Raw genomic sequence first — 24,560 nt, 5'->3', positions numbered from 1 at the left:
ATGCTCATTTTAAATAAGAATTCCCTTGTTTTCATCCTTTGCCAAGATAATAGGCAGTCTGTGCAGGCAGAAAGCCCAGTGGGGCTTTTTCAAATATTGGTTTACAAAGAATCTTTTTCATCTTGTGTTTTCCAGATAGGTAAGCCAAGGGCCACTTGGTTGTGCCTTCATTTCCGCTCCCTCTGGCAGACTTTTCCTAGGCTGGGTTTTGTTTCTCTAAAATTATTGTTTTATTGCTTTGTTGTTCTGAAGGAACCTGTTGGTTAATATTAATGCATTTTTATCTTGGGCCACTTCCTTCCGGTTCTCTCTTCCAATCTGCCATCATATTTTGCTTCATCCTTTTAAATACCGGTGCTGCTCACGGAGCCCTTTCATGTACGTGCCACTGGAGCCTCCAAACAAGACCTTGGGGGTGCTGTCATCTCCACTGGACAGATGGGGAAACTGAGGCTCAGGAAATTAAAGGACTGCTAGTCAGTAGCTTCTCATTCCTCCTTTTACCCATCCTAGGGTTTGAGAATTGGCAGAGGTATCAGGACAGAGGTTGGAGAAGGGGAGATGAGTACCCTAGCAGGTCTCCAGATGCTTCCATCCTGCCTTTTTCTGCCCCTGTTTCCCCACCTGTGATTATTTTCCAACTGGATCTCTCATTCATTCATTCATTCATTCATTCATTCATTCCAGGAGGGGTCGTCAAGTGCCTCTGTGCCCTGTCAAGATGTGGTGGGAAGACTTCGGGGTCCTGGTCTTGTTCGGCCACTTATCACTAGAAAGCATTTGCCTGAGTTACTGAACTGCCATGAACTTCAGATTCTCTTATCAGAAGTGGAGATGACAACCCTTGACCTATGTCATAGAGCTGTCATGGCAGCCAATAGTGATCAAAGCAATAGAAGGAATTTGCAAACAGAATTCTCATGAGGTTTTTTGACCCTCTCTGCTCTCCCCCTACCTTTTCCCCTAAGTCTCGAACTGGCGAATATCAACACTCTTGTTACATTGGCACGTGATGGCATGAAGAACAGTCGTGATTGTGATGGCTAACGTTTAGGAGCCCTTATTACTGTCAGGCCCTCTACTAAGCACTCACATGTATGATCTCACTTAATCCTCTCCACGCCTCTGTATTTTTAGTGTCTCCATCTCACAGAAGAGGCCATTGAGGCCCAGAAAAGTATAATTCCGTGTTCAAGGTTGCACAAGTAACCCCGGGCCAGGCCGGGATGGAGCTCAGATTCTGTTGGATCAAAAGCCCACGGTCTGCACGTATGCGCATGTGCATTTATGAAGACCCCTCTAGTGACTGGCCCTGTACTAGGCCCTGAGGGGCCTGTTGCTGCTTCCTAACCCCCAACCCTACCCAGGCAGAACCAGGGTAGCAAGTCGTCTCCTCCTCATGCAGGAGATGTGGGGACACGTGTACTCCTGCGGCCTAGCCCACGGTCCCATCAGCTGTGTCAGCTGGTGTCCCTGGGAACTTCCAGCTGGGAACAGCTGATCGGGACTGAGGGGGACCTGGGGAGGCTCCGCCGAGCCGCAGGAGGAAGTCAGTCCTGCTAATAGCACAAACACAGCGATTGTGTGCTGCGGCCCCCCCAAACCCCTGGCCCTGGGACCAGTCCCCTCACACTTCCTGAGCTCCTCCTGCCAAAGCCCGCTGTTTGGGACTCACATCCCTCCTGGCTCGTCTTCAGGGGTTTCTTCGGGACAAGGTTACCTCATGGCCTAAAGACCACACGGACTGAAATCTCCGAAAAAACCCGGTGAGGCTTTCATAGCGCAAACACAACTGTTGCCTAGGGACAAATATTGACTTTCGGTGCTAACTCTCTCACGGATGGCCACGCTTGGGAGAGGCCCCTCGCAGGCCACGAAGCGCTGCTTTCTCAACCAGGTCAGAGGGAGCCAGCATGAAGGATAGAGGTTTCTCGGATCTCAGATGACCCTCTCCCAGATGGGCGAGGGTGGCTCAGCACACAGGCGTGTGGAGGTTCGGTGCTGCTGGGAGCAGCACAGCAAGACTCCACTACGATTCCTGGGTTTGTCTGCTGGAGCTGCTGTATGGCGAAGTGCTGTGAACTGGGTGGCTTAAAACAGCAGAAACGTCTTCTCTCATGTTTTCGGAATCCAGAAGTCCAAGATCAAGGTGTGCACAAGGCCATGCTCTAGAGGAGGATCCTTCCTAGTCTCTTTCTAGCTTCTGGTGGTTGCTGGTAATCTTTGGTGTTCTTTAATTTGAAGATGCCATCCCTCCAGTCTTTGCTTCCATCCTCCCAGGGTGTTCTCCCTGTGTGGGTTTTCTGTGTCTCTGTGTCCACATTTCCCACCTTTTCTAATGACACCAGACATTGAACTAAGGCCCACCCTAATTCAGTTTAACCTCCTCTTAATTTGATTCCTTCTACCAAGACCCCGTTGCCAAATAAGGTCACATTCACCGGTACTAGGGGTTAGGACTTGAATGTCTGCTTTTAGGGGGCACAGTTCTGCCCACACTACCACCCATGGAGTTGTCTGTCCCTTAAGCCCTCTCCACAGCCTCACCAGCTGCCTCTACCCAGCCTCTACATTGCCCCAAAGGGACGCTCCTCAACCACACATCTGGCCAGATCACACCCCTTCCATGGTATCCCACTGCCCTGAGGGAATCATCCAGTCTCCTCAGTGTAGCCAAAAGTCTTGTGTGGCCGGCCTTGCTTTCCTCACTGCCCTGTCAGCACCCTTCTCCCTTCACATTCTGTGTTCAGCTGTCCTTAGTGCTTACACTTCTGAGGGGGCCTTGGTCTGGCTTTCTATTAGGCCTTTCCATAGGTTTCTCCTGTAATCAGAGAATGCCTCTCTGTCCTCCTTCTCTGGCTAAGTCCTACTTATTACTCCTCAAGTCTCAACATGGAAGTCATCTCTAAGGATCATTGTGGACCCTCCTTGACTGTATCCGGTGCCTCCCGGGCTCCTGGGGCACCCTTCCTACCTACCCGCATTAGCTCACACATCACATTGTCTTGCCTCTGTCTCCTTCCTCACCTAAGGCTCTGACTTGGCTGCCCAGCTTTAAGATCAAGGTCCATGTCCGACTCCCCACCATATCCCCAGTCTTAGCTCAGGAAAAATAAATGCTACTGGAAGAATCAATTGAATGAATGAATGAGAAAGTCAGCAGAAAGTAAAACCCACAACAGTAGCCTAGCCTAACTTCCGCTGCCACTGCCTCCCTCTCCAGGCTCCTCCTCCTTCTCCTCATTCTCTTTCTTCTTCCTGTTCTTTTGAAGTAGATGACAGGGATATTATAAAAGGAAATAACTCAAGAACAGCCAGATGGAAGAGATGAGTAGGGCAAGGCAAAAGGAAAAGGCTCCGAGCTCCCATGGCCTCCACAGGCACGTCACTCTCCCCAAATCTCCACTTGGTCACCAACCCCGAAACTCCCACCTTCTTAATTTTATGAAGATTGGAGAGACTTTGCTACCTTTCTTCCAATGACTACCCGACACCAAATTTAACTAGTGACCAATGCTCAGAGAAATGATGTTTCAGAAGACATTATCATGCCAGGGTTTGGTCAGGGCTGAAGAAATTGGACAAGACTCCTGGGGGGCATCCTGATTTGTTGTCAGGAATGTCAAGCCTTGGGCCATGCTCAAGGTGACCACAGTACTTAAGACCTTCTTTTGACTTTTCAGCCCCATTTCCTTTCTCAATGAGGGTGGAAGGCAACCGAAAAAGTGGATAAACTGAGCTTATTTCTTCTGCTTTGGCACATGGGTGGTGTAGTTCTTCTGCATGATTGACCGAATCGGCCTGGTGAAGAACAAGAACTGCAATCCGCCCCCCACCCTTCTCTTCATTGTGTTTAGCCAAAACAAGCTGTGAAAGAATGTAAAATATATCATTTTGTTGGCACCAGTTCACAAGTGAGTCAGTGAGCTCGCTCGCATTTACAACTAAAATTGGATTCTAACCTCCCAAAAATTTATGACAACTGCTCCTTCTTGTGGCTTAAATGTTGACATATAATTAATTTAGGATTTCTTCCTGAGGCTTCCTGTCCAGGTTTGTACCTGCCACAGAAATATCCTTCAAAGTTTATCTCCCAGCTGGAGACATGAAAAAAAGTCCTACTGAAGCTTTGGAAAGCAGGTCGGCTGTGCCAACAGGAAGGCCCAAAGAGAAAGGGTGAGCTGCCAACGAGGCTGGCTGCCAGGGGTGCCGTAGGTTGGAGGCATGGAATTTGTAGTTTGGGAGATGCTCTGGGTTCGTCTAGCACTGTTCCTTCTGGACCCCTGTGATGTGCTCCCTCTTTGTTCTGCATACTTCCTTTCATGAAGGTGACAAGGCCCTTGTCCAGCCCATGAATAACCTAGGCATGAACACCCCATGCTGGAACTTTCAGCCTCTTGATCAAAGTGGTCCTGATGCCCATCTCTTTACTCTTTATGGGTGAATGTAGAGGAGGAGGTGAAAAGAAGTACTGGTAATTGGACATCTACTATGTGTCAGGGACGGGTGTAGGGGTTTTATAAACAAACTCATTTTATTTCATCCTCTCAACCACCTGGAAAAGTTAGGATTATTATCTTCACTTTGTAAGTGAAAAACAAAACTGAAAAAAACTGCTGAAGCTCAGAGACGTTAAGTGATTTACCTGAGGGCAGCCAAACTAAAAAGGGGAAAAAGTGATAGGTAGTTCACGTGTGCAGAGCTTCTGTTTGGCCCTGTCTCATGGTAACCCTCTGAGGTGGACAGTGTCATCCTCCTTCTCCATTCTTGGCTGAGAGACCAAGGGTCCACAAATGGAGTCACCTGAGCAGGTGCAGAAAGGTAAGCGGTCCCCACATTAGAATTGCTACCAAGTTTGGCTGAATCGTGGTCCAGGGCTTAAGGACCCGCCACGGTGTGTTGCAGACAGGCTTGGATCTGAGGCCCGCCTTCCCGGTAACATTCCACCGAGCCTTCTGCATGCCTAAGAGTGAGGTACCCTTGGCCTCATCTTGCTAGATTCTGACAGCCTTGCTCCCAGAGGGCCTGGGCATCCCTGGCCACTGACCCAGGAAAGAGAAGCAGTCAGTGGGCAGAAGATGTGTAACCACTTCCGATCTACGAGGAGTCCTTCCAGAAACCCAGCCCAACCCTGGTAAAGGGCCCTGGCATGGGACAATCTGAAATTGCAGCCCAGGGCCATGGCCAGGAAGCTCACTGAGCAAAGACGAGAAAGACCAGGACCTTCACTGGCTACCTCTTTCCCCGCATGGCCTGGAGCCAGCCCTTTTTCATTCCAGCACCTCTTCAGGGGGAGAAACCGAACCGCCCGGGGCCCGGTGTAGCTTCCTGCTCCCGATGTGAGGTTTGGACCAAGTTCCTTACTCACTCTGGGCCCCAGTTTTCTTAACTCTGACACGAGGTAAAGAACAGTTCCAGTTCATGGGTGGGTGTGCACAGGAGCGTGTTAATCTGTGTACCTCAGTTCTTCTCAGCAGGGGGGCTGGGGGGGGAGGCTTGCCTGCCCTAGAAGCGTTTGGCAATGTCTGGAAACAGTTTTGATTGTCATGACTCAGGGAGGGGTGCGTGTGCCACCGGCATCCAGTGGGGAGGGGCCGGGGTTGCTGCTCAACATCGCACAAGCGTAGGACAGTCCCCGTAACAAAGAATTATCTGACCCCAAATAAGAATGAGTTGAAAATCCCCACTGTAAAGCATTTAGGAATATTGCTGGCACATAGCGAGCATTCGGTACTTATTGGTTATCATTGACGGCTTCCCCGTCCCCTTAATCCACGTCCATGTTTGTCGAGCACCCACCGTGTGGCAGGCCTGTAAGAAATACCGCGGTGAGCAAGGCATCCCCGGCCTGTCCTCATGAAGGCAGCGAGGGCTGCAGTCAGAGGAGAGTCAAATGCTAGCACAAAAGCAGGACTCCAGCTTGTTCCGAGACAGGAGCGTGTAGAGGGGAGGAGGGAGAGAATGTGGAGGGGGGTTTGGCAAGGGGATGTGACCAGGAACAAGAGTCAGGGAAGGCCCCGCAGGAAGAAGTGGCGTTTAAGCCAACATCTGAGGACAAGCAGAAGGCCCCTTCAGGTAAAGGGTGATGGGACGGTGCTCCAGGAGGAGGGGGTTGTAGGTGCAAAAGCCCTGAATGGGGACGCAGCGCTGTGGCTCCTTCTGCCCCCGAATCTGTCTGCACAGCTGGGCGCGGCCCGGCAGGAGGTCTGCGTGTTTTTGCAGGGGTCTGCCACATCCCACAGGACGGGATCCTCGGGCAATTAGTCTCTGTAGCAAAGCCAAGGCCACTGGTGTACGTACCCCTGGGTCACACGGGGACCGCTTGAGTACTTTGGAGGCATGCTGTGTGGTCTCTGGAAGCGACTCCAAAGATGCCCCTAGAACCTTCCAGTGTCGTTCGTGCAGACTGTATCCACTTTTTTTGTGCCGCACCTCCTTGATTTCTGGCCTGGTTCTTCCTCAAGACATTCCCTAGCCCTCGCTCTGGCTGCCAGGCCTGTCTTGGAAGAGTTAAACCCAGCCTCTGCCTGACAGGACCGTGGGATTTAATAGGGAAATTTCCAGCCAGTTCCTATGTTATGAAAATGCTTTTTTCCCTCTTTAATCTTCAAAGTGACCAGCGACAAAAGCAGCACAGGAATTGCCTTTCAGGGCCCTTCCACATCTAAGTCAGAAACATTTGTGATAGCTAGGAGCCTCCTAATAGGTGCGAGAATGGGTCTGCCTGAGGGGCCCCTTATTTACTAGTTCTCCATTACCCAGAGCCCATCAGTCCCGGTGGCCTTCTAGAGTTCCCTGACTCCCTGAGCAGTTGCTGGAGGTGGGATACCGAGGGCTGGGCCTTGGATTACGTGCACACCTGGAAGGGCAGACAGATATTTCTATTTAATCTTTTTAATATTTTTCTATTTCTTTTTTTTTTAATTCTGTTCAGCTAACCACTGTATAGTACATAATTAGTTTTTGACGAGTGTTCAGTGATTCATTAGTTAAGTGTAACACCCAATGCTCATCATAGCACATGCCCTCCTCAGTACCCACCACCCTTTTACCCCTTCTCCCAACCCCACTCCCCTCTGAATCCCTCAGACTGTTTCCCAGAGTCCATAGTCCCTCATGGTTCATCTCCCTGTCTGGTTTCTCCCTCTTTGGATTTCCCTCCCTTCCCTAACGGTCCTTCGTGCTATTCCTCATGTTCCACACATGAGTGAAACCATAGGATAATTGTCTTTCTCTGCTTGACTTATTTCACTCAGCATAATCCCCTCCAGTTCCTCCATGTTGATGCAAATGGTGGGTGTTCATCCTTTCTGAGGGTGGAGTAATATTTTGGTGTATATATGGACCACATCTTCTTTATCCATTCATCTATTGAACGGCATCTCAGCTCTTTGCACAGTTTAGCTACTGCGGACATTGCTGCTATGAACATTGGGGTGCATGTTCTCCTTCTTTTCACTGCATCTGTATCTTTGGGGTAAATACCCAGTAGTGCAATTTCTGGGTCACAGAGTAGCTCTATTTTTAATTTTTTGAGGAACCTCCACACTGTTTTCCAAAGTAGCTGCACCAGCTTGCATTCCCACCAACAGTGGAAGAGGATTCCCCTTTCTCCACATCCGTGTCAACATTTGTTGTTTCCTGTTTGGTTAATTCTTGCCGTTCTAACTGGTGTGAGGTGGTACCACTTTTAAATGTAAATTCAAACCAGAGAGCCTGTCTCTTTTCAAATGCTGTGCAAATGTGACCAGACTTGGATTTCCTCAGAAATCGCCTCTGCTTTCCTTGTTGGGCATGGACATCATCATTTCCCTTTGAGCAACTGTCTATTGAGCAGTGGGCTTCCTGAGCAAATTCTGTGTGTGCATGTTTGCAGAGAAGGGTTGCAGTTTTGGAGGCATTATGTTCTGTGTGTATTTCTTAAAACCAACACTGTGTGAAACTCATAGTAGGTTCTCAGTTGGGATCCACCACTATAGAACACATGCTCAGGCTTAAGGACCGTGTTTTCATTGTCTGCTCCTGCCCACACATCTAGCGCAAGATCGGTGGTCCTATAGACACTCTAGAAATCTTGTTCTATAACATTCTGGCCATTTCCCTGCTGACCAAGCATCCCTACCCAACATGAAGAGATTATCATGGTACCCTGAGTGGAAGCCAACATAGCAGCTGTGATGCCAATGGCCTGGCCCAGACGCCCCGGCAAGGTGCCATTTTGTTTATGCCACAGTAAAAATGCCTTTGTGACAAAGCAGCTTTAGGTTAAATAGAAACCTCTTGGAAAAGAAGTCAAGTCCCACCATTGCCAATGGATTTCATGGGAAGGTTTTCCCCAGGCCTTTCAAAGTTACCTATCAAAGGATAAGGTCAGGAAGGCAAGATTCCCTGTGTGGGGATGGAGGAGTGGGAGTAACTCAGCAGCAGACATCCTGGCTATCACTGGGGGAGGCTCTAATTTGGAAGAAGTAAAGCCTTAGAGTTATACTTTGCCGGTAAAGGCAGACCCTCCCTCAATAATCTTTTTAGCATTCCACTCCTTCAAAGACAGCTTGGACCCTGAAGCCCTCATGCAGACAGAAGACATGTGAATATCCCATCAGTTGCATAGAAGCAATAGATTGGAATCCTCTAGATAGTTCACTCAATCTCAGAATGATAAATGATCAATCACTGCATTCCTCCTAAATGAAATTAAGATGTTAAGATATATGGCTTGGGGCTTCTGGATGGGATTTCTGCAGTTGAGTTTCCAACTGAAAATGTATTGCTTTGGAACTGCTGGGAAAGGGAGCCATTCTGGAGCTACGTTAAAGCAAAACATTCGACAGTGGAGAAGAATGCTTCGGACATGTTAATTTTTTTCATATTTAAAAGTGATTAATCATCCCTAGTGCCATGACGCTGGAAGGCCATGATGCAAGCTCTTGGAGGGGAAGGAGGATGCATGCACCTCGGTCCTCTGAAGTGGAGGCTTTTGAAGGAGCCCGTAGATGAGCTCTTGGTGAGAGACAAAAAGCACCAACTTGAAAGGGCAGAGAGTCTGGACGAACCTAGGAATGCATAGAAATCCACAGACTTCACTGTTAGCACAGTGAAGAAGAAGATGAGAAAGAGAGGGAGAAGTAGCCATTCCCTTCCAGCTGATGTTTGAACCCACTAGTGACGTTACTTCCTTGGAAAGTCTCTCCAGCCCTCCCGACAGACCAGACCCGATGTGCTCCTCTAAATTGGGGTTGGATGTCTCAGTGTGCAAATGGCACCATGGCCCCACCACTGACTAGCTGTTACACACTGAAGTGTGTGACTTTACCTCTCTGCTCCTGTTTCTGGAGCGGTATAATGGACTAATAATTGCAAAGTCTCTAGCAGTGTAAGGACCGGATGCCATTGAACGAAAGTGACTGTGCTCAGTGAATTTGGGAAGTCATTCTCTTCTTTGGTACTTACCGAATTTTTAATTAGTTAATTGTATGTTCATTTTAATTATTTTTTGAACGTAATGTCTGACATGCTCACTAGTTGTGCCTTCCCTGAAGTCAGCATCTATCTCGTTTGGCCACATGTCCCCAGGACTTAACATGGCTCCTGATAGATGCTTTAAAAAATTGTAGGAGGGAGAGAAGGAATGAAGGAATGGAGGGAGGGAGGGAGGGAGGGAGGGAGGGATGGAAAGAGTCTCATACTTTTCATAAGCATAATTTGAAGACCAATTCAAATTCAAGCTGAATCTGCCTTCATGTCTCATTTAAGAGACACAACTCTGCCGACCATATCCCTTTCAATTCTGCCGACTAAACTGAGGTAGCTTTTTGTTTAGTCCCTTATTTGCAGGTGGCTGTGGATTAGGTCTCTGAGGGCCCTCAGAGCCCCTGCATATCTGTAAAAGGTCCACCTTCTCTCAGCTGGTTGCTGGCTTGGGTTTATACATTTCCTCTTTTCCTCTCCACCTACCACAGAGTTCTTCCCCACCCCCATGAAAAGCTAGTACCTTTTGTTGCAGGAAAACTCTGATTTGGTGGTTGCTTCGAAAACACAGAAAAGTTTGAAGAAAGTTGAAATTAAAGCACAGTTAATCAAATGCAAAACGCCATTCAGCCCCTATCTGCCAAAAAAAATTGTTGAAAATATGAATTTCAGATCAGCAACAATGACGACTGTGTCTATGGCAGTGGGGTTGACTGCCTTCGGCGGCCGACGTTGCCAGCGTGCACCCAGCATTTAGAAATTAAACAAAAACACATTGAACTTGCTGCATTAGCTGTTGCCACATCGGAACGCTAATGGGTTTAGTGACCACAACCGACCCAGGCCAGAGTGTGTCAACAGCCCGAGGACCAGTCCTGCTTGCTTCCAGAGCTTTGCCCAAGTTGTTACAAGTTTAATTCTTTGCAGCTTACTTTTCCTGCAGTGTTGCTTCTCCCACTAAAGAGCGAAGTTGACAGCCCGCGAGCGCACGGCAAGGCCATGGGGACCCTGGCAAGAGCTCTGCTGATGCAGACCCCTCAGCCTCTTGGGCCTGGTGACTGGTTAGATTCGAGCTCCAGAAGGTGCACTTGACGGTCCTCGACCTCCAGCCTCCTTTGTGCCGGTCACTTCTAGAATCCGTTCTGGAAATAGCTCTCCCTGAAGCGAATGCAAAGGGCCTCTTGATTTACCACTCATTTGGAAAAGTGGAGTCTTCCTGCCTCTCTTCCTGCGTCAGAAAGCCCGCTGCCTAGTGTTTGCACCACGAAGGGGAGTTCTCTGCACCGCATGCAGCCTTTCCGCCCTGTCTGAGAAACGAGGTCCGCGCTGTTTCCGCGCGGCGGAATCAAGCCCTGGGCTGAGGGCAGGCCCTCGGCAGGGAAGAGGTTAAATTGCTCAACCGGCTGGGTCTGTGTTTTCCTGCCCACACTTGCTCCTGGCCTGAGGCAGTGCCTGCTGTTTGGGGAGGGGGAAAGGGAGGTCTCGCCTGGACCCAGGTGGCCGACAGGCAAACCATGTTATTAAGAAGCAGGGATCACAAAACCTTGATCTTCAAAAGAGACCCCTAATTAGTCGCCAGCCCAAGAGTAAATGGCATTCCACCTCAGCGAGGCGGGAAGCGAGCCTTCAAATTCTGGGGACTAATTGCCATTATTGGCTCTATGAAGATCCTGTTGTAAACGCTTGTCATCTGAGCTACTTCTCGTCGGCAAACTTGGGATATCAAATTGTTCCTTCATGTTTCAAATTCTGCAGAAGGCCTCGGCAGTTCCTCTTTCTAGGAGGAGCGCCTCCTTCCTGCCCAGGACCGCCTTCTCAGCACCCAGGCTGAAGAGACGTTTCCCTGTGGTCTGCTGGGTTGGGTAGGGCAAGTTCTGAATTCTTGTCAGTAGGGGATTTGAAAACATGTTTTGCTTTATTCTCCATTGAATTTGAAAATGCCGTCTCAGAAACAAGTTTTAATTGCAGGCAGAGGAATTTATCATGAAGCTAATGGGACTTGAGCTTTGGACCCCCTCAAGCAGAAAGACTTTTCCAGAACCCCTGGGAGAGACCCTAATGCTGGGGACTATTTGTGTATTCTTTCTCTGTAAGAGGACCCGCCGAATGGTATGAAACCAAGAAGTGCTCTGTAGTAGTACTCAGAGCGAGTGTCTTACCGTTTGTATCAGGTACTCTTGTGACTTCTGGAAGTAAGTATTTTCTCCCTGTTCTTAGACCTGATGGTTCTTGGTCCTTTGAGGCACTTGGGAAGGGAAAGGCAAACTTCTCCAGGCCACACGCAGGATGCTACATTTTGTCTAAGTTTACTCTTGATCTAGGAGAAGATTTCAAGAATTTACGGACAAGATACCCTGGATCCATGCCCTTCAAGGGCAGACTCACTAACACCAAACTCAGACCACAAGGGAGGCCAACCTAAAGAGAGGTTTGGGGGACATGGGTATTTGGGCTCGTGACTCTCCAGACCACTGGGATTTTCTTATCTGGACACTTTCCTGGCAGCAAACACGTCAGAGGAAGAGAGAGAGAGGGAAGGGAAAAAAGCAGTGAATAATTTCTGAACACTCTTGTGAAGTGGGAATTTTCTATTCACCTTTCGGACCGGCTCTGGCAAGTATCTGGGGACTCTGAGATGGCGTGCTCTACGCGGGCATCCACAGCCAGCCGTGTCACAGGGCCAAATGTCCTGTGGTGACAAATAACCCCTCTCTCCCAGAGCTGAGCTTCAGAGCCCTTTCTTGGGGGAGTTAGGGAGTCACCGTTACTCGGCACTAACTCCTTTGTGTGAGCAGCTCAGGGTGGGACAGGAAGGTGGACACAAGGCGTAGGATATTTGCTCATAGGATTCCATCGTCTCCGTGATGAAAGCCAATGGTTTTCCCTCTCCAGGTAACCTAATAACCTCAGACAGGCGGGAAGCACGGAGGTAGTGGCCCTCCCCACGCGGGCTTCTCCGGGATGACTTGGGCATTCGCCCCTCTCTCCAGGGGCCCGGCCCCGGGGGGTTCTGTTTGTTGAAACAGTCCCTGTCTCCGATGTCACTCTCGGCACTCCCAGAGATTCCCAAAGCATTATTTTAACCTAGACGTTTCACTGATTTGAGATGTTAGAAATCGTATGCCAAACTTCTGGTTATTTTAACTAGTTCAGGAAAGAAAGACTAACATCGGTTTTGACAACAAACAAAACCAGTTTTTGTTCTATCACTTATGTTTAAAAGATTCCAATTTCAAACCAAACACAATGTGCGGTTACTCTGTCAGCGACCGTACAGCCGCCCGGGCGCCCGTAGCTGCACACTGCATACATCATTGTATTTTTAAAATGTTACTTAATGAACATTTTTTTTTCTTTTCTAGTAACTACTTCATTGCCTTAAATGAATGCATTCCAATAGAATTTGTAACAAATGACCACTTTGTGTTTGCATTAATGCCAAACACGTTTAACAAATTTTTAACAAGGAACCCTGGCAAGGTGCCAAACTCCTAGAGGGACACCGAAGGAATGCTATAAATTTAAACTAGATTTTACCTTTTCACTTAGCTCAGCGAGTGACTTAGGTGTCTCGCTATCTCAGGATTGTGGCATTTCTACTTTATGTCAGATAAGTTGTACATTTTCATTATTTGTATTACTTAGGTTGTACCTTCTTCCACGGGACTTCTAAATCTGTGCCACCGTGTCTGAAATAATATGGGGCATCTTGGAATAGATGTTTATTTCTGCAAAAATGTTCGCATCTTGTATGCGTTGGTAGATGCACGTATGTGATACGTGACTTACCAAAAATATATTTGTACGTAAACAGCACGGTTAACCCATTAAATACAAAAACAATGGATTCGACCAGGGTCCTCATCTAGGGGGAGGGATTTTGTCCCTCCCCCCCGCCGCCTCTGCCCCTCCCAGAGGCTAATTGGCAATATTGGGAACCATTTGTGATGGTCCTACCTGGGAGAGTGCATGATGCTCCTAGTGTCGAGGAGTCGGAGGAGTGGAGGCCATAGTGGAAAGCATCCGCACTACAAAGAATGACTCAGCCCCAAGTGTCCCTGGTATCACATCAGGAAATCCTGGAGTAAAGTAACAAAGCCCTTTGGCTTATGGGCACTGCCTCAGGCTGAGGAAGTATTATCTTAAGGAAACTTACAACTAAAACCACATTCCTATTCAATCGATGTTTTAAAAATTACACAGAGTGCCTAATGCTGGTGTTGAGTGGCAGTTTTCTGACCTTCCCTTCTGCTGCTGTCTGCCCTTGAAAAGAGAAGAGAAAAGCTGGCCCATCCTAGCCCGGCCTAAAATTTCAACTAAGGCGGTGCTGAGAATGGCTGGTGGCCCTGGGGATGAGAATGAGTGAGCCCGATGACCTGAGCCAGGTGCCACCAGCAGGAGGCCGCTTCTAGGCGGCGGGAATGGTCTCTGAGACGGGACTAGGCGCAGGCAGGGCCCTGCATGTCCCCAAGAAGAAAGCTTTAGGTGCTTCCTGGACACTTTAATTTTAACAGCTAGGCAATTCTTATAAGGCGTATTAGACAAATACTGACTCCATTACAGCATTAAAATAAATCTTTTTTTTTTATTTTCAATCATAAGCCTTATTTGTTAGAATGATACAAACAAGCGCTTACATAAAAACAAACCTTTCTTAAAAGGGACATTTAAATTTTTAGAAAAGAAAAAATTTTAAGGAAAAGTATCAATTAAACGTGACAGGTGTTATGAAGACTACAAAAATTGGGAAGGTGGAAAACAAAGGACCAAGGTCTAGAAAATTCTGCCATCATAGTAAAGAGAATGGGCTCTAAAAGCGAAAAGATATGGGTTCAAGTCAGACCCCAGGAGGTGGGAATTTGACCTAAAGCATTCAGTCCCTGGAGACCTCAGTTTCCTCATCCATTTCAGGGGCCGTCACACCAGTTAGAATCATGGAGTTCTCGAGTTTGATGTCGTTGGAGCAAAATCACAGGGCTCCACGGCAGATGGCGTGCACCAAACATTAGCTATGAGTAATTCTGACTACAATAATAACTACAGAAATAAGTCCTAAGGAGACCTAGCAGTTTATGCTACCGTGCATTTGATTTCCTTTCTTTAAAACGCTGTGGGTGAGTTGTACTCAGCACACACAACCAGAAGTTGAAATCCAAATCCAGAGTCTCTCTGTTGCCCCGTCCAGAAAGCTCTACCATCCTGAACAGCAGTTTGCAATTCTGAGCTGAGCGCTGGCTGGGCCCACTCCCCCCCCACCCCCAGCCCTTCGGGCTCTCAAGTGTTACATTTTATTGCCCTGTGGAGCTGTAGGAGGCCACTTGCAAGGTAAAATGTTGCTCTCCACTCATATTTTTGAATTATGGCTTCAAGGTGGTTGCTCCTATCAAGAAAATTAAATGATTTAACATAATTTGTTGCCACTTTGATCACAACAATAATAAATAAATCTTCATGAGAAAAACGGGAAACCCATTCCGCCCCCTTTTAAAAGATGTTAAGTAATAACACAGATGTAGTTATAGAATTTTTTTTTCTTTTTTTGAGCAGAAACGACTCTATTGGGTTTTCCTGTGAGCAGAATTACTTAGTGGAGTGATTCTGCAGGATGCCTGCTGCCCCCCCCCCCCCCCCCACCCCACCTCCGCCCCACCCCCGCCATGAACATCTCTTGTCTTGGGGCAGCTGTTAATGAGCTTGTGAGGCTTGCTGTTACGTGGGCACCGTGAGCAATGTCAGGGGAGTCCAAAGCCCTGGTGAATGGGTGTCTGTTTTTGTACCTGGGGGCACAGCACACATTTGGAAAGCACATGGAGCGTAATGGACATTAACCCAGATGTCAAAAATAGCCTGCGTTTTACTACTGTTATTAAACAGTTTCCCCTTTAACCCCTCCGTGTTTACCAAAGACCCCTTTCTCCCAGCCAGTTTCTGCAAATCACTACTGAAAGGGCAGGAGAAGAAAGTCATAATCGGGCAGGTGTCTTTATTCCAAAGAAAAACAGTCTGAAGGAATATTTGTGAGACACCACACGTTTATAGCCTGGTCTCCTGGGGGCGCTTGTCCTGGGCCGGAATCTCACTACTGGCCTCAGCCTGCCGCCCCCCCCCTGCAGGCCCCCCCCCCCCCCCCCGAAGGCCCCCCCAACCCTGGGCACACCAACTGCAGGCTTGGTTCCCTCCCCAGAGCCAAGTCAGGACTTTTCACAATGGAAATAGACTTCTACTATGAGACTAATTACACATTCTTTGGTTTAAAAAAATCTAAGGGCAGCAACAACAAAGTTTCTAAAGAAACTTTTAAACCACCACCCAGAGATCATTATTAACAATATTCTGGTATAGGCATTTGCAAGTGTTTATGAGTGTGTTGCTGCAAAAAATAAGATTGAACTACATATGAAGAATTGAAATCTGCTTTCTTTGCTGGAAAATTATGGACATCGTTCCATGTTAAGAAAAATATCATAATTGTCATATGATCAGTAAGTCTTTTTTTTTTTTAAGATTTTATTTATTTATTTGACAGATAGAGATCACAAGTAGGCAGAGAGGCAGGCAGAGAGAGAGAGAGGAGGAAGCAGGCTCTCTGCTGAGCAGAGAGCCCGATGTGGGGCTCAATCCCAGGATCCTGGGACCATGACCTGAGCCGAAGGCAGAGGCCTTAACCCACTGAGCCACCCAGGCGCCCCTGATCAGTAAGTCTTAAGGAGGTCTGTCATACAGATCCCTGTTCATTTCCTTTGAGCCACAGATTTTTAAAAAAAAAATCCTTATTCTTTTATCTATTTGTGTATCTGTTCATTGGCTGTCTTACTCCTAAAAATACAGGCTTCATGAGGGTGCAGATTCTGTCAATCTCTGTTACTACTATACGCTCAGCACCAGGCACACCGCCTGCCACAGAGAGAAGCCGTGTTCGTTTCCTATCCATGCACAACAAATTAACACAAACTCAGTGACGAAAACAGCACCCATTTATTATCCCACAGTTTCTATACACCAGAAGCCAAGTCGCGCTCCTCTGGGTTCTCCCCTTAGGGTCTCATGAGGCCAAAGTCAAGGTGTTGACCAAGCTGGACAACGCTGACCGGAGGCCCTGGGGAAGCGCCCACCTCCAAGTTCATCCAAGTTGCCGGCAGATTCCGTTCCTTGTGGTTGTAGGACTGAGGGCCCCGTTTTCTCGCTGGCTGTCAGCGCGGGCTGCCTTTTGACTATGTGGGACACTCTCAGTCCTTGTCCCATGATTCCCCTCCATCTCAGCACAGCAAACCCCAATTATGTTTGAAGTTTCCCTTTCTCTCCCACTACTCGCGAGAGAAAAAGCCTCTGCTATTGAAAGCTCCTGTGATTACATTAGGTCCCCTCAGATCGTCCCTCTTCATTAACTTAAAGTCAGCTACCAGCGGCCAGTGACATCTGCAAGCTGGCATAATCATGGGGAGAGATGTTCATAGTCTTGGTCGCAGGGATCAGAGCAGGAAATCTTGGTACGGGGTGGGATTCTGCCTACTCTGGATGCCCTCTCAGACCTGTGGATGCATGAGTGAATCAATTTGTTCCACAAACTGTGCAAAGGACAGGGGATGATAAATGAGCAAGACCCGCCTGGCCCCTCCCTCCTAGATCTTACAGCCCAGACGAGGGTTATTCAGATAGAAATATAAAGGAAGCCACATCAGGAGTTTTCAGTTTTCTTGTGGCCACATTAAAAATAGTAATAAGAGGGAGGCCTGGGTGGCTCAGTCGTTTAAGCTGCTACCTTCAGCTCAGGTCATGATCCCAGGGTCCTAGGATCGAGTCCACATGGGGCTCCTTTCTCAGCAGAACCTTTCTCAGCTTCTCCCTCTGCCTGCTGATCCCCCTGTGACTGTGTGTTCTTTCTTTCTCTCACAAATAAATAAATAAAATCTAAAAAATAATAGTAATAAGAAACAGGAGAAATTAATTGTAGTACTCTATTTAACTTGATCCAATATGTCCAAAGTATTATTTTAATATGAAATCAATATTAACAAAATGAAATTCATACTAACCAATATCACACTGTATGTTAACTGGAATTTTGAGAAACACTTAAAAATTAGATAAACTCAGAGGAAAATTTAAAAAACCTAAACTCATACTGAATCTAAAATTCAATATATTAATTTATAATCATTTAAAATCAATATAAAAAAATAAGTCCTTACTTAATCTTCAACATCTGGTATATATTTCACACTTAGAGCATATCTCAGTTTGAACCAACACATTTCAAGGTACCCACATGTGGCCGGTGGCTGTCATGCTGGATAGTTAAAGTCCAGACACATCACCACAAGGGGACAGTGAAGTGTGCATGAGACTTCTTGTGCTACATCCCACACTCAGCAGGATCAGGCAAGGCTTCCAGGGAGGAAGTGACACCTAAACTGAGACCAGAGAGGGAGCGGGCATCAGGCGCATGGAGGGTTGGTGTAAATACTCATCAGACAGGCAGGGCTGTGAGGCTAGGAGAAAGGAGAGCTTTGGATTGCAGAAGCAAGTCCAGCACAGGTGGAGCGGGGCGTGTGGGGCTGGAGAGAGAGGGGCTGGCACGGCTAGCTTCCTTCCTCCATCCTGAGGGCAGTGGGATGGTGAATGCAGGTTGCACGCAGGGAACCCAAGATGGAGGTGCTGTCCTTCGAAACAAGGCTGTCGGGGGCACCGGTGAGCACCCCGAGTCGGGTGCTTTAGGAGAAGATGCTCGGAAACAGAGTGGGCAGCTGTGACCCTCCGGGTGAGGCGGGAATGGCCAGAGATTATCCCATCGTGGGGGGCTGCCTGGATTGCCTTATTCTTGTTTTTCATTTTTTTTAAAGCACAGGCTTATTTTCCCCCCAGCAAGGGATCAGCTGCATTTCTAACTGCTGGGAACTGTCGTCTGAGTCTTTCTCTCAAAGCCATGTCTGCCTCCCGGTGAATGGATTGTCCAGTGGAAGGAGCGGCAAACCGTTTCTGAGTGTTCTCTCTTCCACAGCGCAAACCTTGCCCCAAAGCCGTGCACGGCCCTAGTGAGGCACTATATTCTGCCTAGTGACCTGCTACCCAGCTGGAAATCTTTCTCTCAACTGAATAAATGATTGTTCTTTGCTACTTTATCTTGGAAAAACATCAAGGACATCAGGCATTCACTGTAATTATTTTTCACTCGTTTCCCCATCTGTAAAATATGACCGGTGCATTTTAGTACTACTTTGGGTTTCTCTTTACCTTTTAATCATGTGGCCTTTTAATATATTGGTCAGCCCTTTAAAAGGATGATTAAGAAATGCTTAATGCACAAAAGAATTAGAGCTATGCACAGCTCATGAAGCAGAAAGCGTGCTCTGACTTACAATTTTCATACGAAGTTTGCAGAGATTTTATGTGCCAGAATAAGTAATATGATCTGCTCGAGGAACTCCCTAGCTTTCTGGCTCTGCAAAAGTCATTTTTTTTTTTTTGCCCCGATTCAAGTTTCTTAACCAGAAGGGTTACACCAAACTCCTCAGAGTATGAATTAGCAGAGTTCATCCAAGCCACATATTTCGTTTGTACTGTTTAACCAGGGCTGGGAGTAACCGCCTACCTGTACGGACACGGGGTCTCCGGCGCTCTCATTAGTCAGTGTGGCTCGAGAAATTCTGTGCATCGACCACCAATTCAGACAGCGCAGGCTCTATACAAAAGGTGGTTCACACATGTGTGAGTGTGTGTGTGTGTGTGTGTGTGTGTGTGTGTGTGTGTGTTTGATCTTTCCTCTCACTGCCATATTCCTCAGAGAGCTGCTCTATTGCCATGTGCCCGGAAACTCCCCGAGTATTCAAAGGCCATATGTGAATGATAATGAGCATCGGCGGGGGGAGCCAGTCATCTTCTGAAGGTCCTCTGGGCCAGGCCTCTCTTCCCACCCATTTTACTGATTCTTCCCAGGCTGCACTTGTGTTCCACCCCAGGCCCTCTTGATGGGGCAGTGAGGAAGCATGGGGTGCTCCTGCTTCTCTGTGCCCCAGAGCATGATGCATGTGGATGGCTGGCTGTTCCATTTATGTTTAGGGTCAAGCACGCACGTCTTTGTGTGCAGGGGGGAAGGGGGGAGGCCAACTTTGTTTTGTTCTTTTCTATTCAATACCCTTTTTAAAAATGTTTTCCCTGTAGCAAAACATACATTAAAATGCACCATTTTAACCATTTAAGTGTACAACTTAAGCATAATTCAGAGGCATTCAGTGTCTATACAGGGTTGTACAACCCCTACTGTCCATTTCTAGAACTTTCTCACTATCCCAAAAGATCAATTATACCCACTAAGCAATAGCTCCCCATTCCTCCTCCCCTCCAGCCCCTGGCAGTCCTCTAATCTATTTTCTGCATCCACAAATTTATCTCTTTGAGATATTTCATGTAAGTGGAATCATACAATGTTTGTCCTTTGCTGTCTGGCTCCTTTCACTGATTTCGCTGCTGTGATGTCTTCCAATGTCATTCATATTGTGACATGAATCAGAACTTCATTTCTTTTTAGAGCTGAGTAATATTCCACTGTATGTATATACCACATTTGTTTATCCATTCCTTTTGGTTATAGATGCCTGGTGGGTTTTTTTTCTCCCTGTTGGTTATTGTTAACAACGCTGCTGTGAACATCTGTGTGCCAGTCTCTGAGTCCCTGTTTCCCATTCCTCTGCATCACACCTAGCCTTGGAAATGGCTAGGTCCAGTATTCTTCGAACCTATTGGTCTCAGCTGGTTTGGAAGCAAATGTTAAGTTTTCTGGTGTCCTGACCATCCTTAACTCTCTAGTGTCTATAACGTGAAGTTAAAAATAGTTTAGGAACCTTACTCGTAGCTCAGGTCATGATCCTGGAGTCGCAGGATCGAGTCCCACATAAGGCTCCCTGCTCGGCAGGGAGTCTGCTTCTCCTGCTGACTTTTCTCCTCTCTCTCTCTCTCTTTCAAATAAATAAATAAAATCTTAAAAAAAAAAAAAAAAGAACCTTACTCATTGTTGAAAAGCGTGGAAAGAAAAGCCCTGAACATGTACTCTGATCACGTAGAAGTGATCCCTGGAACATTTTGGTCTATTTCCTTTCACTTTCTTGTTGCCTATCAAGAGACCTCTACACCTGTATGCGACATCTTTTGAAAGAGGCCTCTTCTCAAAGGTGTTTACAGGACATAATTTAACTTAGTGTTCACTCTGTCCTTCCTCTGTACGTCCTCCCCATGCCAACTAACCCCAGCCAAAGCGAGTAGTAGAGGGTCCATGCGGGGATGGGGTATGGGAAGGCTGGCCCTATCAGCTCTATCTGGCTCTATCTGTAATCTCCTCTTCAGTGGCAGTTGCTTTCCCTGCTAAATGTTGTGCTTTCTTGTTACAGCTATCAGAAGAGCTAACTAAAGGGGAAATGCAGCTCTGCAGCAATGTTCTGATAATCTCTTGCAGCATGGCTCACGTCACTGGCCATCACCACCTGGAACGCGCATCGGGACCGAAGAGGAACTTTTCATTTTCATTATGGCGCACAGTTCTGTTCGACTTGATATTTCCTTTATCGTCTCATGTCATTTCTCATGGATTCAGATATGTTGGGCAGGAAGAACGAGGAGGAGGAGGAACATGACAGATCCTCCGTTTTTGGGGTGGGGGGGTCAGGATTTGGGTGTTCAAAATGTGATCATCTCTTCTGAATGTCATTCTTTGATACATTTTATTTATGTTCCTTAAACATCGTGGGATAAACTTGAACTCCATGGGATTTTAACTGTGGCTTCAGCTTCTTTTGGACCACTCGCTTCATCTCCGGTTCTGCTGCTGGTTCAGTCGAAGTGGTCATTCCTAAGGCATCAGATTATCAAAAAGTGTAAATTCTGTGAGTGAGTGGTGTTGGCAGTGTTTGTACACCAAGATGCATGGAGTGTTTGACGAAGAAACCAAAACACCAAAAATGGTGAGCCTTTACCCTCCTCTATTTCTTTAATGCGCTGTTTGAAGAACCACATTTTGATGGTGTAACCAGTAGTTACCTCTGGGCCAGGTTGGAAATGAAATCAATTTTTTAAACCACTAATACTTGCCAAGAAATCGCCTTATGAGAACATGGTGTGTGTCTCTGACAAAGCATGGCATGTCCAAATCGATCATTCATGATCCTATCTACCCTGTTTCTGTGCTGGAGAGTGGCAAAAGCCTGAGGCACCCGCACCCTTCTATTCCGTGCAGCCCACGCATCCCTGTGGCGGGGACGTACCCGAGCCTCAGGCTCTTACCATTCCCATACGCGCAGGTCTCCATGGAGAAGCTGGGACTCATTCACATTTCCAGATCCAAATGCTGTGCAACGAGTGTAAGCTTAGATCTTCTGGAAATGAAGGGTCATTTCTCATTTTTTTTTTTTAATGTCTCCAACATGGATTCCAAAGCATTTTCAGCATCAAACATGAAAACATTGATGAATGAGGAATAATCACAAAAGCTGTGTATCTGTATATAGCTCTACACAACACGTGTGTGGGTACAGAGTCATTATGTAAAGCACATGCCAGGGAAAGAGACCAAATTTGGAGGTCTTTTCCCTACAGTGACATGGTACTAAGGAGGATTTAACTCCTACTGCTTTCTCTGAAAATGAAAAAATAAGGAAGGTTGTTTTAACTGCATAAAACTCACAACCAGTCTGGCAAACATGTGCAACTCTCGCATTGATCCACTTTCTCGTCAATGGAAGAAAGCCTTCCACAGGTACGCAAGTGGGAGATGAAAATCTGCATTCTTACGAGGATAAACAGTGAAGTTAAGCATGAGTGGCCTTAATAAATACAGTTGTCTTTCTTTGCTGCTGTGGGAAGGATTCCACACAGATGCTCCTGAAGTCTTGCATTGAATTTAGTTGTTATTATCACTTTTCAAAATGTTGGTGCAATGAACTCCAGACCTCTCCCGTGAGCCATAGAGATATTTAAAAGACAGATACCTTATTTGTCGGGGAAGATGAAACTGTGTCTGGGTTGCACTGTTCATCCTTGGTGCGTTAGAAGTAATATATCCAAGCAGGTTTCTTGCTTCTGGCTTTGTTCTTGTCGTCAGTAAGTATAGCGAACTACGTAAAGCTTTCGTGTCGCGTAAACAATCCAAATACATTCATGTTTAAAAAGTTTGTCCTTTAACTATCAAAGGGTTTTAGGATCTCGACTGGAGAAGAGAGCAGAGTTCTTTGCAAATGTTTATAGCACATTTTGACATAATGTCGCACTGAAAACCCAGGCCACGTAAGCGTGTCCCCGTGAACAATTTAGGTGTCCTCAAAAAGGCGGTCCTCTCCGCCTCCTGCAGCCAGATCCTGACCTGAACTCTGCAACTGAATACTTGAAGTAGGAGTAGGAAACCCACTAGGGAAACTAGGGTCCTCGAAACAGAAAAAGCAACCAACCACATATAGTTAGCTATTTCTCAGTATGTGCCAATTTTATCACAGCTGTTGTTTGGGGGGGCATTTTTTGGCCCCACTTTTGTTGGGTTAAAGTATTATCAATCTCATCATTATGGGGGCATATTACTTAGTCCCTTAAAAATTAAATTCCATCTGACATAGCACATTTTCCCATTTCGTGTAATATTCTCTGATGTTTTGGGGGTTACCAAAAAAATTCTCTTTTTCACAAAAATAGTCTCTGGGTTTACAACAAACACTGTGATGTTGGGGAGATATTTCCTTTGCGCAAACGTTAGCAGGTACCCCTCTAATCATAATGAGGTTGGAAAAAAAAAGTGGAGGCTAACATTTAGGAGAAGTTGGTCTTCTTGCTCTGTGCAAAAACAGGCTTGTACTTTATACCCCATTTGGTTTTGATGTACAGTCTCGATTTTGTATTTAATGATTTTTGTGTATCCAGTATGCACGTTAACAGCGTGTCAACTTTCATTTGAAAGTGGGTTTCAATTTACTTTTTAAACAGTGTTTATGATGAGACCTCAAATGTGTTGACATAGGCTCTCTCTGAGATGTGTTTGTGTAGAGTGGCGTTTGAATGCTACCAGGGGTCAGTGTATCTAATTCCCGGAGACCCTTGTTTGATAGTGCTTCTTGTAATTTTTCTCCAAGTGAGTGGCATGTAGGTTGTGAATATTGACCATGTGATTATGGACTTCGATATGAAAACAATACGTAAAACTAAGGAACCCTCAGAAACTACCAGTGGGCATGTATTAGCCAATCATTGTAACCTCGTGTCTAGTAGAAGTACAACAGCATACAAGGTATGTACAGTTCATAACTTTGTTATCATGTGTATGAGGAGTACTTTGTGCTGATCGCCTTATTTATATTCATCAAATAAACTTTGTTTCTTTCTGAAGTGAGTTTATTCCATCTCTAATAAATGTTCTGATTGTGGTGGTTTCTAATCTTTTTGGGGTCACGGATGTTCATTTGAGGAACCTAAGGTCTTGCAGAAAAAAGGATGGCTGAGGGAAGTTGTATACTCACTTCACAGGAGTGAGCAAGGCACAAATTTCCCTTGACACGTAGCTGAATCCAGAGGTTCATATTAAGAAATTAAGTCATTGGCGGGATCTCCCTTCTTCCTTCCTTCCTACCATCCCATCCCCTTTGTTTTTTCTCTCTCTCAATCTCCCCCTGCTTCTCTCTTCTATCCCTCCCTCCTCTCCTCCTTCCCACCTTTTTTCTTTCCCTTTCTTCCTCTCCTTCCTCCCTCCCTTTCTCTTTTTCCCGTTTCCTCTTAACTTTCAATGGGTTGACATCAGTCCCTGCTGGGTTCTTTCTACTTGGTGGCAAAGATGACTCCCAACAGCTTTGAGCATTCTGGGGTTGAAGGGCAGGGACCCTCTCCTTTCAAGCATCCACATTAGCTTCCTAAAGGGAATCTTACTGTCCTTTTTGGATCACACTTCCAATTACCTTATTCAAGGGAGTTGGGAGAGAGAGGCCCAGTGATTGACAGCCTCACTGATGTGGGCAGGGCACTCTCCAAAGGGAAAAAAAATGGGCTTTATTCTAGAAGAGAGGGACAAGAAAGCTGGGCAGGGGCAGGCAGCAATAATAGTTAGCCCTGGATACCCTTGGTTGCACACA

At 46.6% G+C, this 24,560-nt stretch overlaps 1 protein-coding gene across 1 annotated transcript in view; it reads left to right on the top strand.

The window, feature by feature from the left end:
• LOC111143961 (ELKS/RAB6-interacting/CAST family member 2) overlaps positions 1-21,092 on the top strand; it is a 943,496-nt gene extending 922,404 nt beyond the window's left edge. The window contains exon 20 of the mRNA XM_022497998.1: positions 20,850-21,092. Within this exon, the coding sequence (XP_022353706.1) occupies positions 20,850-21,092 (243 nt within the window). The remainder of the gene's footprint in view (positions 1-20,849) is intronic.
• The last annotated feature ends 3,468 nt before the right edge of the window (positions 21,093-24,560 follow it).

The sequence above is a fragment of the Enhydra lutris genome, unplaced genomic scaffold, assembly GCF_002288905.1.
Source record: "Enhydra lutris kenyoni isolate GAN:26980312 unplaced genomic scaffold, ASM228890v2 scaffoldscaffold10, whole genome shotgun sequence".
Classification (NCBI taxonomy): domain Eukaryota; kingdom Metazoa; phylum Chordata; class Mammalia; order Carnivora; family Mustelidae; genus Enhydra; species Enhydra lutris.
This window is presented reverse-complemented; position numbering and strand designations above follow the sequence as displayed.